Raw genomic sequence first — 15,338 nt, 5'->3', positions numbered from 1 at the left:
ATAAATAAGTAAATAAATAATAAAACTCCCGAGTATTGAGCTTAAACGAAAAAGTGAACTGTTAGGTATGAGTGTCAATGGAACACAAGTTTTTTTTTTCTTTTTTATTCCAAGCACTCATTCAAACAAGAAAAACGTTGGTAGCGCACACAATGAGCGAACAGACAACTAAGTCGGGTTGACTCTAAGTGGCGGTTACTTGAGCCGCCAGAGCTTTGCAAGGTGTGAACGGGCAGTAGTTTCCGGAACTAGTTGTTGTATATGTTCGGAAATACAATCATGAAGCCGATGGAAATACGATTATCACATGTGCTTTCGATGTTTGTGGTTCCGGATTCCCTGTATGGGGATAATTTTTTATGTTGACCCAGCATCGTGAATCGGTTGATGTTGCAATTGGGTTATCTCCATACAATGGAAGTTCAGCTTGTCGTGGTTGTACCGAATTTATTCAATAACGTAGTTTAACTAGAATTTGGATACAGTTTCTAAAATGTAGAAGTTTAAAAGCATTGGGAACAGTTTATATATATATATATTAGATCAGCGTATCTCAGAGAGGACCACTTTCAGTGATAAAGGCTGTACCGCCTATCTGTGATCTTTCGTGTAGCTCAGGAAATAGATACGGAATGAATAATAAAATTATATTATTTCATCTCTCTCTCTCGTTTCTTCACTAACTTAATGTTCTACTTCTTGCCGACCACAGGTAGAAGCTGGAAGCTCCATGAGTATTCCCCTCCCTTCATAGGCTAGATTTCCGAAAGGAGAAAGTAATACCCAACGTAGGGAAAAAAATTATAAATTGCGCTACAATATGTATTATTTGGCTGTTCGTAGATTCCTACAAGTTTGTTGTACATGAGGATAAAATACAATAAGTAAATTGACATTTACTGTATTAAAAGATTAAATATGATGAACGAAAATATCACACACACATTTTAATATACAAGAAGTCGTTAAACAAATATCATGCAAAAACAAACTATCTTTAAAACGAGCTCGTAAAGTTAGAAATATTCCTTTTTTGATTATGACTTCAGTAGTGCCTATGTGATTATGTAAAAATAATGTACTTAACAACTTTCCATGATTTGCGCAGCTGTTTCAGAGTATTATAATATTTGCATACACTTTTAAATATTTATCCACACTGTAAAATCGTAACGAATTCGAAATACACGAAAGCTGCTCCACTGTCCTCTTCTGTTAGTAGACTCTGGAGAGGGCGTGTTGAACTGCTCACTAGTTTACTTGGGCGATGTGAGGTTGTCTTTGGCTTCCTTCTCAAATAATTCTGTCATTGCAGAATGTTCTGGCGCCGCTAATGTTCTATGCTTTCACTCAAGTTGCATAACTTCGCACTCACATAGGTTAATACCTGTATAACCAACTATCGGATATTTCACTAGACTGTTTCTACATCAAATAGATACAAACTATAACTACACTCAATACTGTGTCAAGCGCTGTATGAAAACTGAACAGTTTTTCGGCTGCAAGGTTCCTGTACTGAACCTAGGTAAGCGACTACAAAATTAAATCACTGAGGCGTTGCGTGATCAATGCCAACGTAGTCCGTAGAAGACTAGAGATGGCAGTGATCTAAGGCAGGGTGGATCAGATTGATTTAAATTACTTGTTTTTTTAAAAATCGTTGATTTAAGTGAAGTTCGGAAATAAATTAATTTAAAGTGAAAATAAGTAAAGTCTCATTTCTGTTCTGTTATTTCTATTATGGAAGATAATCATAATACAACGAGACTCAAATATATGTACACAACAGTAGGAAAAATCCCCTTCTGAACGGGTAACGGGGAACTCCTGCTTTCGTCTCTTCGTAACACAGGGTTTTTAAGCCTTTGATTATTCCATCGGGGAAATCACCGCGGATGTTTAAGATGAAAATTCTTTCGTGTGTACATCTGTATTTGTTCCCAGACAATAGGGGCATATTTAGAGGAGTCCGATCCCTTCTCCGATTTTTTTTTTTTTTTTTTTTTTTTTTTTTTTTTACTTGGGGCGTTCAGAAATGATTGGCACTACAATTAATTTGTTTTCACAGGAACCATTTATTGAACAAACGAATACAGTTTATTTTAGAGGTATTCCCCGGCAATGTCTATGCACCTTTGCCACCGTTCTGAAAGCTTGCTTATTTGTGTAGCAAACCATTCTTTGGGGGTATCTCTCTGCCACTGGCGGACAAATGCTTGGAGTTCATCATTTGTGTTGAACTTTTTACCTCCCATGCCCTCTTTCACTGTGTCGAATAAAGCATAGTCGCTAGGAGCCAGATCCGGCGAGTATGGAGGATGCAGCAGTACACTAAACCGTAGTTCATGCACTGTGTCAATTGTCTGGCGACTGACATGTTGTCGTGCATTGTCGTGTTGGAGAAGAACGCCACGAACCCATTTTCCTTGTCGGCGTTGTTGGATGCGTCGGCGGAGTCAATGCAGTGAACTGCAGTAGCTCTCACTGTTGATGGACTATTGAGAGGGAGCCATTCCACCAGCAGTATCCCTTCCTGATCCCAGAAAACGGTCGCCATTTGTTTCTGCACGAATAGTCCCATCCTTGTCTTCTCGGGACGAGGGCTTCCAGTGCGGGACAGGACGTTTGGGCGCGAGGTACATAGTAAAAATCACAATTTATGACATATAAAGCAAGCTAGGCACTGAAAACTAAGCGCGAATCAAGATATATACATTTCCTACACTTCTATCTTTATCTCACCTTATTTATCTGTATATTTTCCATCTCTATCTTATTTATTCATCTAAATTAAATAGTTTAATGCGTTTGTGGCATTTGTTGCCTAACCTCGACATGGATTGATTTTTCGCTTGTTCACGATTCTTGTACTTCTGATCTAATGTTGATCTGATTTTTGTATTATATAAGAAAGCTAGGAAATGAAGGAAATAGTCGAACTGTTAAAAATTTTCTTAATGTTAATTAAAACATATTGATTTAATTTTTGTATTTTTTTTTTAAAGTTAATAATTACATACTTATGAATATTAATTTTTTTTTTTTTTTCATATTACGTTTGCCAAACTCTTCTCTTCCTTAAGTGTAATAAAGAACTACCAATAAAAGATTTCCGCGCACTCCAGTTGAGGGAAGTGGCCCCGCATAGCGTAGTCGCTAACGCTTTCGCCTTCGGTGCGAGCGGTCCCGGGTTCGATTCCCGGTGGGGCACTCTGTCGGAAAAGTGTAACACGCTCTTTCGGGCTAGCCACCCTAAATGAGGTTTTCCTGGGTTTTCCTCATTCACACCAGGCAAATGCCGGGGTGGTACCTAATTGATAGGTCCAGGCCTCTTCCTTGCTTCCCCAATCTTTTCTTCCTTTCCTTTCCCCGGATAGTGTGCTCCCTCAAACGTGACGGGCTAAATGGCCTTAGATGCCGAGAGCCCAGAAATCTAAAAATCCTAAATCCTAATCGAGTTGAGGGAAAGATGTTAATACAGTGTGTCAAAGACATTGAGTTTAGGAACTGCAGTATGCCGTATTTCTAGTATTACTTTTTTTTTTTTTATTAACATTCTAATATAAAAATCAAAAAAACTTAACACACTTTTTTCCCGCCCCATTGTAAGCATTTAATCTGCATTATAGAAAGTGGCGAAAGGGAAAAAAAGAACGATTTCAAAGTGAAAAATAATAGTTAAGTGTACATATATATTGGTCATTTAGCCACTAGAAATGTGTTTGACATTCACACTTATTGCGTAACTACAGTAGAAGGCCTGCTTTAAGGTTTTTTTTTTTTTTTTTTTTTTTTTTTTTAAATGGAATAGGCTCACTATGTATGTAATGTAGTCAATCATATCTAGTCTGGTCTACTTATCTTTGGCTTGAAAAGTTATCAAATAAAAAACACACTTAACTTTGGTTGAAACTTAAATTTACAAAATTTAATTGTTAATTCAGTTTTTAGAATTTTGAAATTTCAGTATTTCTAGTATGTAAAACAAAATCCAGTATAATTCAAGGATTTCCACTGCAGTAGACACCTTGTGATATCTTGATAAGAACCTAGTACTCAGCGCCTAACATGATGACTTTTTAATTTAACTCGCGCCCAAATGGCTTCGCACCCAAACGTCCAGTGTCCAAACGGCGGCGCCCAAACCTCACGTACCGCAGCACGTACCGAGCGGCGCACGTAACTTCCTATATTGGTGCCTCCATTCCATGGACTGGCGTTTCTCCTCTGGAGTCTCGTAGAGGACGGTGACCAGACGCTCAAAGAACTCGGTCGGATTTACACTGTACTGTTGCATCAACTGCTGGCAAATCTCCACTCTCTTTTGTTTCTGTGCAACAGTGAGGTCATGAGGCACCCATTGTGCACACACCTTGTGCAGCTTTAAATCCTCATGAATGATAGTGTAGAGGGAACCCCGTGATAGACCTGCTTCTTTCTCTAGTTCATCAAACGTGATTCTACTGTGCTCCATTATCAGATCATTCACTCGCGCGGCATTGCTTGGTGTGCGTGGAGTTGCAGGACGCCCAGTGCTTTTGTTTTTTGCAGCAATGTCTTTGCCTTCTTTGAATTCGGATACTCGAAACACGGATCTGAGACTTGGTGCTGTGCCCCCACATACGGCTAATAATCTGTTGTGGATGTCTGATGTATTCACTCCTTCCCTCCAGAGAAACCACACTGTCCACCGTTGCCCATGTGTGTCTGCTTCCATGCTGTCTTTTCGCTGTCCACCAGCGTCCTGGCACGTTGAAACAACTGCTGCTACATTCTGCTACTTACGGAAGGAAAGAAAACCATTTAGTGGGGTTTGATAGTACTATAGTCTATCTTAATGCATACATCAACAAACATTTCAAACTGCTACTTGGCACCAGTTATAGGGGGGAGTGCCAATCATTATTGAACGAACTAAATATTTTATAACTTTAAGCGGAATTTACGTATTTTGTATGGATTTCGTGCCGCAAGCTAGTTTCGATTTAAAAAAGAAAAAAAAAAAAAAAAACCCTTGCCAAGTATCAGCAACTTTCGTGAAAAGAAGTGTTATGTTGATAAACGTTGCTATACTTTTTTCTTAATACTTAAGAAACATTGTTTGGGATTGAAATAGATTAAGGATTGGAAATTAATTCGAAAACTTTCACTTAAATGGCATAATTAACATTTAATACTAATTCCTAATGTTTTTTCTTCAGTTCGCGACTTGTATTGTACGAAGAGAAAGATTTGATTTAAATAAAGAAATCAACAAAAATGATTTTTTTAAAAAGAAATCATGATTTTTTCCACCCTCATCTAAGGGCTGTTCCCATGAAAATCCGTTCACTCTCTGGGAAACAAAACATTCTCACGCATTAAAACAGTCTCTCTATTGTTCGAATTGCGTAGTTTAAGAGTTGACCTCATCGTTGTGATGCCAGCCAGATAGTCCATGGACAGTCGACTAAAGATGTAATATCCAAAGGATATGAATTGAATAAAATTTGAAGTTTAAATTTTTTTTTTTTTTTTTTTCGTTCTTTCGAAATTAGAGCCAAAAATAACAGTTTCAAGGCTTTATTTAAACTTCAATAGAGAAATTGAGTACATAATATGAAATTTTTGAAAAAGTTCGGATCGATTGAATAATGTCAAATGGAGAGCAAAGGGTAAATTTTTGCTGTGTTGCTACCGTATATGATCGTTAGTGGTGGTATATATATATATATAAAATTTGGCAAAAAATTATTTCAACTTAGAGAATTAGAGTTCTAGAAATAAGTGTTTCAGTGTTTTCGTAAATTCCTCTCCTGAAAGGGAAAAGGGTGTAATTTGTATATATTAAAATTTCTGAGTATTTATTCAGAAAATACTAAGTATGAGGATCCACGTAAGTTGGAGGCGCGAAATTTGATTTATAAATCATTCATTAGAAATGGTGAAATCTACTGCAGCATTTTCGAAAATTCCGCTTGTAAAGAGGCAAAGAGAATGGAATGATATTCAGATTTCCCGTTTTATATTAATTATACAATTATATTGTATTCTTTGCCTGGACTTCCACCAGTTATTTATATAAGAATCATCCATCAACGAACTAACTACATATGTAAATTTAAATTTTTAATTGCAATATGTGTTGATTATTTTTTCAGATTGACGTATTAGAGGAAGAAGCATTTTATAATGTAATAATTCTGCAAACTGTTTTGGAAGAAGTTAAGCACAGAAGTTCCTCAATTTACAAACGATTGAAAGATGTTTTAGTGAACCCTGACCGAAGGTTTTATACTTTCGTCAATGAACATCACAAGTAAGTAGGCACATAGTTGTTTTCTGGTAATCAATTCAATCAAAATATGGACTGTTCGGATGCCTAATGCCCTAACTCCAAAATTCAGCTTTTCTAGAGTGAAGTTTGAAATGCATTATCTTATGAACATTTCTTATTTCTGTTACGTTAACAACCAAAACCTACATAGTTTATAGTTTTGTAGTTTACTATTTACAAAAATCTCTTAAAAGAGTACCCTCCCATATACAGACGTTTTTAAATTATTAAACTCACGCTCGAAGAATGCAAAATTGATGTAGGAGTCCTAATTTCAGAGTTCTAGAACATTTAATTTAATGGTTAAACCACCAATATAGGATCCTTCATTTGTTTACTGTACAGTTAAAGTGATGATATCACTATTGAACAGCAGATGGTATTAGTGAGGGAGAGGAGGGGGGAATTCTGAAAGTGGTGTTTCAGTTGTAGACAGCTTTGTGGTTCCTATCAACAAGTTACAGTGTAAAGTGTTGTGGTTGCTGTCGCAAGAAGTTAACGACATTCAAAGCGTTCAACAGTTCGAGTAGGCCAGTTTGAATTGATCGTGACGTGTTTCGTGTATCAATCTTTTATTCTGTGTAGTCCTGTAATTGCAGCATAATGGGAAAAGCAAAAGACCTCCGTGTAAAATGGAATTTAACAAAATACTTCTGGTGGAAATAAGATATACACGGCAATACATTGCTAGTAGAGTTGGGAGAGAAAAAAAAATCTGTGAGTAGAATCTCTGTTGAAATGAACAAGAACCAGAATAGGGTTGGGAAGTGTGGGCGAAAACCAAAGCTATCGCTAAGAAATATCAGAAAACTAAAAAGATTGGCTCTGGGAAACATAAGTGCAACTTAAGCATAAAAATGGCTGAGTATGGCGCAGAGATTTGGTCTGAAAATGTTTGAAGGATTCTTTGTACCGAGGGAATAAAAGCACATGGTCAAGAAAGAAAACAAAAATTAGAGTCTACTCCAATCATGGCCTCGAATGGGCACGTGGCCTAGAATATTGGACTGCTGAGGATTGGAGAATAGTGTGTTTCAGTGATGAATCATGTATCTCTGTGTCTGATGAATGTTCACAATATGTGCGACGTTGACCTGGGAGGATTTCAAGTTGGAATGTCTTTAATAAACCGTGAAGCATCCTACTTCAGTCATGGTCTGGGGTGTGATCTTCGTCTTCGGGCCTGGAAGACTGTATATAGTAAAGAGGATAATGAAGCACGACCAATACCTACAAGTTCTTCAAGAACTGCTTTCCCAGACTGCACTCTGGTTTGACGACGTACAGTTCATCTTTATGCATGTTGGAGCCCCATGCCACTGGGCCAAAGCTGAGGCAAAATTCTTCGAGGGCAACGAAATTAATGTTCTTCCGTGTCTAGGCACTAGTCTTGATATGAACTCGATTGAAAACTTTTGAAGCTTCATGAAAGAAAAGCTAGAGAAGAAGCACATTAGAACCAAACTTCAGTTGATCAAGGAGATCAACAATTTGTAGTATCACGATGCTGAATTGAAGGCAACATGTGCTAAACTCATACATAGGATGCCACAAAGGATAAAAGACTTAATAAGATATTTCATAAGAAATATTAATCTTTGTGTGAGAGATAATTTTCTTGTAAGTATTCCATTTCATTTTTTGTTTCCAATTTGGATATACACACTTTATAGTAATTATATTTGAATGTTACGTACGCATTTGTTTTATTGATATTGAAAAGCATATACCACACCCAGTAGAAATTAGGACAGAGTTACAAAGTAGTAATTTGGACGAAGTTCGAACGTATTTTCTCACGTAATATTGTAAGAACAGTAAAATATTCAGAAATTGAATGTTGAGTCTAATAATTTGAATACGTCTGTAAGTAAATGAAAGCAATAGACCAATTTATCAGTTTTTTAGAGTTAAACTACTTGACATCCGAGAGATCCATATGTGACAAATAATAGCGGTACTTAACTAAAATAAAGAAAATCTTTATCTATCAACAATTAAGAGACTTTCAGCAACTACAAGAAGTATCGTGTGGATAAAATGTCCTTCTATCCATCACGACTCTAAAACTCACTAAATGAATAATTAACAGTTCTGATTAGAGTATATACACTTATTTATTAAAACTAAAATACAGTGTAACGGTTTCTACACTTAACGTTATCTTCATCAGACACTAACTGAAAGAAGTACCTTCAGAGCATAGAAATATATACTAAACTTGAAAGTACTGAGATTCATTGTTTGTATAGGAAGTCACCTGAGTCTTTCTTCCTCGGGCCTCATCTGTCGGGCATCTGCTTTGACTTAATTACTCTTCCACCTGTGTGTATTTTTTCCAAACATCTGTAATTCACCTGTTGTTTATAATCGACCAAATTGCCTAAAAACTTTCTCTTAGTCCTCCCTTGATGCATATTAGATATACTTTAAAAGTAGAAAATAAGAGAAGAAAATAACATAGGGATGATGTGAGACTTAAGAGAAAAAATATCTTAAAGAAACGGGTCATGATATAGATTGGGAATGTGTACGGGGTTAGAAAGGGAGAATAGACCGATAGTAAGGAAATGGAAGGGAACAAAGGATAAATAAAGAAAAGAATGATAAATTAATGAACTGGACTACTGGGCTGTTAATACATAAGCTATGAAATAAATTATTGGAACAAATTGAATGAAAAGAGCAAGACTAGACAGATTTACATGTAATATATATCCATATATTTAATATTCATATATTTATATAGAGTGCGGAAAAAGTCTCGGTACGGTCTAATATATCGCGAAATATACAGATCAACAAAACAAACAAAAACACGTGTTAAATAGTTTTGAAAAAGCTATATAATGATACAAAACGCGACCCCATATCCCCGCCCCTTTTGGGGATAATTGAGTTAACTTTAAAATTTAAAATGGAAACCCGCATTTCTTATTGCACATTTGGGTTTTCCAGAAAAAGGGACAGTGATTTGACCCAGAATTGGAAACAGTGACTTTACGGATGTCGCTTGAATCGACACAGAAGAAAAGGAGGAGTATCAAAACGTTATCAAAATGCAAATTCAGTCCCATACTCTGTGGCCATACGGTTAGCGTAATGAATAGCTGAGTCAGAGATCCAGAGTTCGATCTCTCGCAGAGTAACATTTTTTATGTGAATTTTTTGTACCCAAATAATGAATTCATATATTTTAACTGCAATAAAGATAATGTATTTGTCCATAATTTATTAAGTTGTAAGAAAATGCAAATTGCGACAAAAAAATGCATTGTTTGTGTTGTAAATAACCCTATAAACTCTAACCCTAATATCCCTATTACTAAGAACCAGTTTATAAAACTAGTTTGCAAAATAATTATCGAAATTTGTATTGATGTAACTTGAATAACAAAAGAAAAAACGTTGCCTTGAGCAGGGATAAAACTCAGGACCTTTGATTCCGCAATCCAGTACGGTAATCGTATGGCCACAGAGTACCGGACTGAAAATTCGCATTTTCATAATGTTTTGGTACTACCCTTTTTCTTGTGTGTCGAGTCAAGCGCCATACGTGAAGGCGCTGTTTTCAGTTTTGGGCCAAGTCATTGTCCTTTTTTTTTTCTGGAGAATCCAAATGTGCAATAAGAAATGTAGGTTCCCATTTAAAATTTTAAAAGTTACCACAATTACCCCCGAAATTGATAGGGATTGTGCTTGGTATCATTGGATAGCTTTTTCAAAACTATTTAACACGTTTTTTTTTGGTTTGTTTGTTTGTTTGTTTGTTTGTTTGTTTGTTTGTTTTGCTCATCTATATATTTCGCGATAAATTGGACTGTTCAGGGACTTTTTCCGCACCCTGTATATAGTTTTATATATTGTTACATTTTTTGTTATTTTTGTATGTATTTTTTATATTGTATTTATAATCATTTGTATTTAGTATAGTTTTGTTACATTTAAATCTATATTATAAAATTGAAAGTGAGTATGTTTGTGACTTTTAATCTCTTGAACCACTCGACCAATCTCGATCAAATTTTCAACATAGATGAGGTTCGGACCAGGGAGTGCTTTAATATCAGTTTGACGGTAGAAGTTAGGGGAGGAGGAGGAATTATAAAAAAAATATAAATAAAACTTAATAACCCTTGAACCAAACTACCAATCTCGATCGAGTTTTCATCATAGATGAGGTTCGTACTGAGATGTTTCTGTTACTTCACTTTGATGGAGCAACGTAGGGTTGGGGGGGGGGATATAAAAAAAATCAACATATATAAAAATAAAAGTAATTATGTTCGTGAGTTAATAACTCTTGAACCACCCGACCGATCTCGATCAAACGTTCAACATAGATAAGGTTCTGACCTGGGATCTTTTCGTCGTTTCACTTTGACGGTTCAACATAGGGAAGGGGGAGGGTGGAGATATATATGTAAAAAAAAAAAAAAAAAAAAAAAGTGTCTTTGTGACTTCATAACGCTTAGATCACCCAACCGATCTTAATCAAATTTTCAATATAGATGAGGTTCTGACCTGGAATGGTTTTTATTATATCACTTTGATAAAACCTAGGGGAGGGTTTGGGGAGGGGAAAATTTATATACACAAATAAATAAAACTTAACACTTGAACCACCCAACCAATATCGATCAAATTTTGAACATAGCTGACGTTCAGGTGTGGGATAATTTTTATCATGTAACTTTGACAGTGCAACTAGGGGAGGGGAAGGGGATATATATATATATGTACCTAGGTAAAAAATAAAAAAGAAAGTGACTGTCTTTGGGACTTCATCACTATTGAACCACCCGACCGATTTCGATCAAATTTCCAGCATAGATGAGGTTCGAGCCTGGGATAGTATTTATCGATTCACTTTCACGTTGTAACTTAAGGGAGGGGTACAGGCTTTTAAAAGTGGTCGAGAATGACCGATATTAGTGTCGAATTTATAGTTTTTGGGGGTCGCTGAGATGAACAATGACACTTCCGATGCGTGCTCCGCAACATAAGGGAGGGAGGAGTGATAAATCATTGAAAATGACCGATATCAAAGAAGGCTTTACTAATAGTAAAAAGTGACTGACTAACGGATCATATTACTATTTTTTTTTCTTAATTTAACCCAACGAAGCGGGGAATTGATGCTAGTTATATGTAATACGTATCAAGGGAGTACTAAGAGAAAATTTTTAAGGCAATTTGGCCGATTATAAACAGCAGGTGAATTACAGAGGTTTGGAAAAGATACACACAGGTGGAAGAGTAATTAAGTCAAAGCAGATGCCCGACAGATGAGGTCCGAGGAAGAAAGACTCAGGTGACTTCCTATACAAACAACGAATCTTAGTACTTCCAAGTTTAGTATATATTTTGTAACTCACCTGCTCTTACAGTAATGTTACTTTGTACATTTAATGTATATTCGTATGTGAGGTTCGTGTACTGATGGAGAAACTCCCATAATGAAGAACGTCTGACTAGTAATACTCAAGCTGTGCATTAAACTCTATGAAAATGTCGACCAGATGATGCAGCATTTAAGAAAACATATATATTTATATGATATTTTAATTAAAATCAATTCTGAAATCTTTCCACAGTTTTTTTTTTTACACATAAAGTATTCATTATATATATATATATTATAATCTTTATACATGATTCTCATACTTTATCGTATTATTAAAATCACTCGTATTTCTTCATCGAATTCTGTAAATGGCTGTTTTCAAAACTAGAATTAGATTCTCAATGTATATATGCATACAGACATCATCAAAAGTACTAATTAATTATAAATCACTATGTTTCTGTAAAACTGCAAATCATTGATAGAATATTAATTGCAACAGCTCGATCTAATTTTAATTATTTAATTTTATCTGGTTATTATTTTTAGATCTAAGCACAAATGTAATTTTACAGTTGGTTTTAGCACTAGACATTTTGATCCGAGTCTCTATCCATTTACATGTTCATATTCCCAAACTAAATTACCAGTTAACAATCACAAAATGTCATCTACACTATATGTTATTTACTTTTCGTTTTTTAATAGTTTGTTTACGAGTTTCGATGCGAAAAAGTTGAACATTTAATTTAGATTTTAAATATCTGAATCATCCGATACAGATCGGTATCCTTCTCAATACTTCCAAAATGTTATGTAATGCGACGGTACAGCTATATATGTAATGCTAGTTATATGCAATACGTATCAAGGGAGTACTAAGAAAAAGTTTTTAAGGCAATTTGGTCAATTATAAACAACAGGTGAATTACAGATGTTTGGAAAAGATACACACAGGTGGAAGAGTAATTAAGTCAAAGCAGATGCCCGACAGATGAGGTCCGAGGAAGAAAGACTCACGTGACTTCCTATACAAACAACGAATCTTAGTACTTTCAAGTTTAGTATATAATTCTATGCTCTGAAGATATCTCTTTCAGTTAGTGTCTGATGAAGATAACGTTAAGTTGTGGAAACCGTTACACTATATTTTAGTTTTAATAAATAAGTGTATATACTCGAGTCAGAAGTGTTAATTATTCCTAAAATATCCTTAACCCTTTCATTCGTGAATTATGTTCTCATTGACATGTTATGATTATTTTTTTTCTTGCAGATTGTTCTTGATGTACTATAACATGTAAAACCCAAAATTTTGAAATTTGATATTATCTTAGCATAATTTAATTATTGAGCTCCTCCGTGGCTAAAGGGTAGCGTACGCGCCTTTGGTGTGGGAGGCCCGGGTTCGATTCCCGGCGGGAGCTCATGTGGTTCGGATTCCACGTTAATCAGTAGGTCCACGTCTCATGTAGCCTCACTGCTGAACGGGACGTTAAACTCAAAATCAACTCAACTCAATTTAATTATTATCTTTATCTGTCCACTTGAATGGACTTTATGCATGTTGGGTAAGATAATCATTTCTGAATTGTGTCACATAAAGTTTGCAAAATTGCACTAAAAATACATGGAATAAATGTTATATTGTAGAAAACTTGCCAAAGTGATTTTGGTACAAGCAATAAGAGTTAAAAATCAACATATTCAACAAAATTGTACATATAACCACTACTGTGTGCACTTACCGAAATTTTCACTTCCAAGCTTTCGGCTTCGTGGATATACATTGGTTTGTGTTACGTCTACCCTTGAATGGCATGATTTACCCGTCAATGCATTCATACTCTTCATCATTCACAGCAAATTCGAATCTCTTCTTCAATTTATTCAGTACATATCATAACTTACAAAGTCTCGTTCGCATCTCTAGGCTTTGAATTATCATAGAAATGTAGATATCTCCATATGAGGTCAAATCGGTTTACTGACATTACGTCAGCTACAACTTTACAACTTAAAACTTCATCATAAGACCAACACTGCCATTTTGATTCGCATTCAGATTGTTCTGAAACAATGTCATTTACAACGTCATCTGTGAATAACTGCGAAAACAAATCAATTTGTTCATTTCCTGTAATACTTACATTGTTATTTTTAAGAAATGGAGAAACATTCTGAGAAAACTTATTGCCATATTTTGACCACCACACTTTTGCTTGTTGTAGTCTTTGGCTCCTTCTATTCAGAGGAGGATCTTCAGTTTCCTTTTCTTCCTTCGCTTATGCTGATTCATTTCCGTCATCCTCAATATACTGAGTAACATATGTTCAAGGCAGTTTGTGTGTACAGGTCTACATGTTCCTGATTTAGATTGATTTCAGGAAAGGTGTTTTTTTGGGAGGTATTCTGAACATACCAATTTTGTCTGCCATAACGTGTTGGAGTGAAGTGTAGTGACATCAACTGGAAATCGAACCCAGATTTCACACATATATTAGTCAGAAGTCTTGAAGAGGCTTATTGGTTGCCATAGAGGCCCCAATTACATTTTTATGAGTGGCAAGCACCATTTTTTGCAAAACCAGTCATTTCTTCAATAGATGCATGAAGTCCACTACAGTGGACAGATTGTTGCAGACAAATGTGCTTCAAGTGCATGCTGTCCACTACATGGGACATGTCTGTTTGGATGATTTTTGTAGATACAAGAACAAAACCAGATAATATCATGATGTCAGCTTGTTTCAGACATTGTAACATAGAAAAGAAAAAAAAATCACTTGCGTGGCACACCTTCTGTAGAAGATGTCAGCAGATATTTCAGAACTCGCCACGCCTCTTCCATGCCAGTTTCAAGTATGCACCGACGACTTCACACCCCAGCTTTCAGAGTTTCCTGGTAGATGGCAGAAAAATTTAGATCGTCAGGCCACCCAGGTAACTTCTATTGAAAAAGAATGCACTTGGGTTGCGGGTAGAGAGTTCCGACAGGACACAATCGTAACCAATCAGCAGTGTCCACTCCAGAGGGCGTTATGCACGAAAGGGTTAAGTGGGGTTTACTAAATTAGTTGTGCGTGTGTTGACACATACATTGGCATGATTACAAGGAACGTAAGCACAAGGATCTGTGAATATTTAAGGGAATCTAAAGAGAACAAAGAAGCAGTTTCTAGACTTTAAGCATCTAAAAATTTCCAAACATACCATTTAAGATATTACAATATCTCACTGTCCTCCATCCTTAATTGAAAGGAGTGTGTTTGAAGGATACTAAGTAAAGACAGTCCGAAACGTAATATCAAGAAAGATTAGGTAATCACAAATTTCATTAATAAAAATCAAAGATGAAGTCAGAATTTCCTTTATTAACATTTGTTTGTTTTTGTAATAGATTTTGCATTATACGTAAAATTACTAAATTTAAGAAATTTCCACCAATAAAGATAAATCCGTGGCTGGAGATTGCAACAAAGGCTCAAGGGGTTCACATACAAATTCTAAGACGGCTGGTTTGTTGTTTAAATGAAAGTGTTTCTTTTTCAATTTTGCACGGGATATATATATATATATATAAAGAAGCTAAAATTTGATTGAGATTTATAACTAAATATTAATCATATTTAGTTTAACACTTGAGGAATTTTGCTACACTTCATGGGACGT

At 35.6% G+C, this 15,338-nt stretch overlaps 1 protein-coding gene across 1 annotated transcript in view; it reads left to right on the top strand.

Annotated features, from left to right (window-relative positions):
- Dis3 (exosome complex exonuclease RRP44-like protein Dis3) overlaps positions 1-15,338 on the top strand; it is a 145,729-nt gene that overhangs the window by 10,506 nt on the left and 119,885 nt on the right. Inside the window, exon 3 of the mRNA XM_081752414.1 lies at positions 6,144-6,301. Coding sequence (XP_081608540.1) covers positions 6,144-6,301 — 158 coding nt within the window. The remainder of the gene's footprint in view (positions 1-6,143; positions 6,302-15,338) is intronic.

This window comes from Thermobia domestica, chromosome 3 (assembly GCF_964235325.1).
Source record: "Thermobia domestica chromosome 3, izTheDome1.hap1.1, whole genome shotgun sequence".
Lineage (NCBI taxonomy): Eukaryota > Metazoa > Arthropoda > Insecta > Zygentoma > Lepismatidae > Thermobia > Thermobia domestica.
Note: the sequence above shows the minus strand (reverse complement) of the source record. Positions and strands in the feature narration are given on the sequence as shown.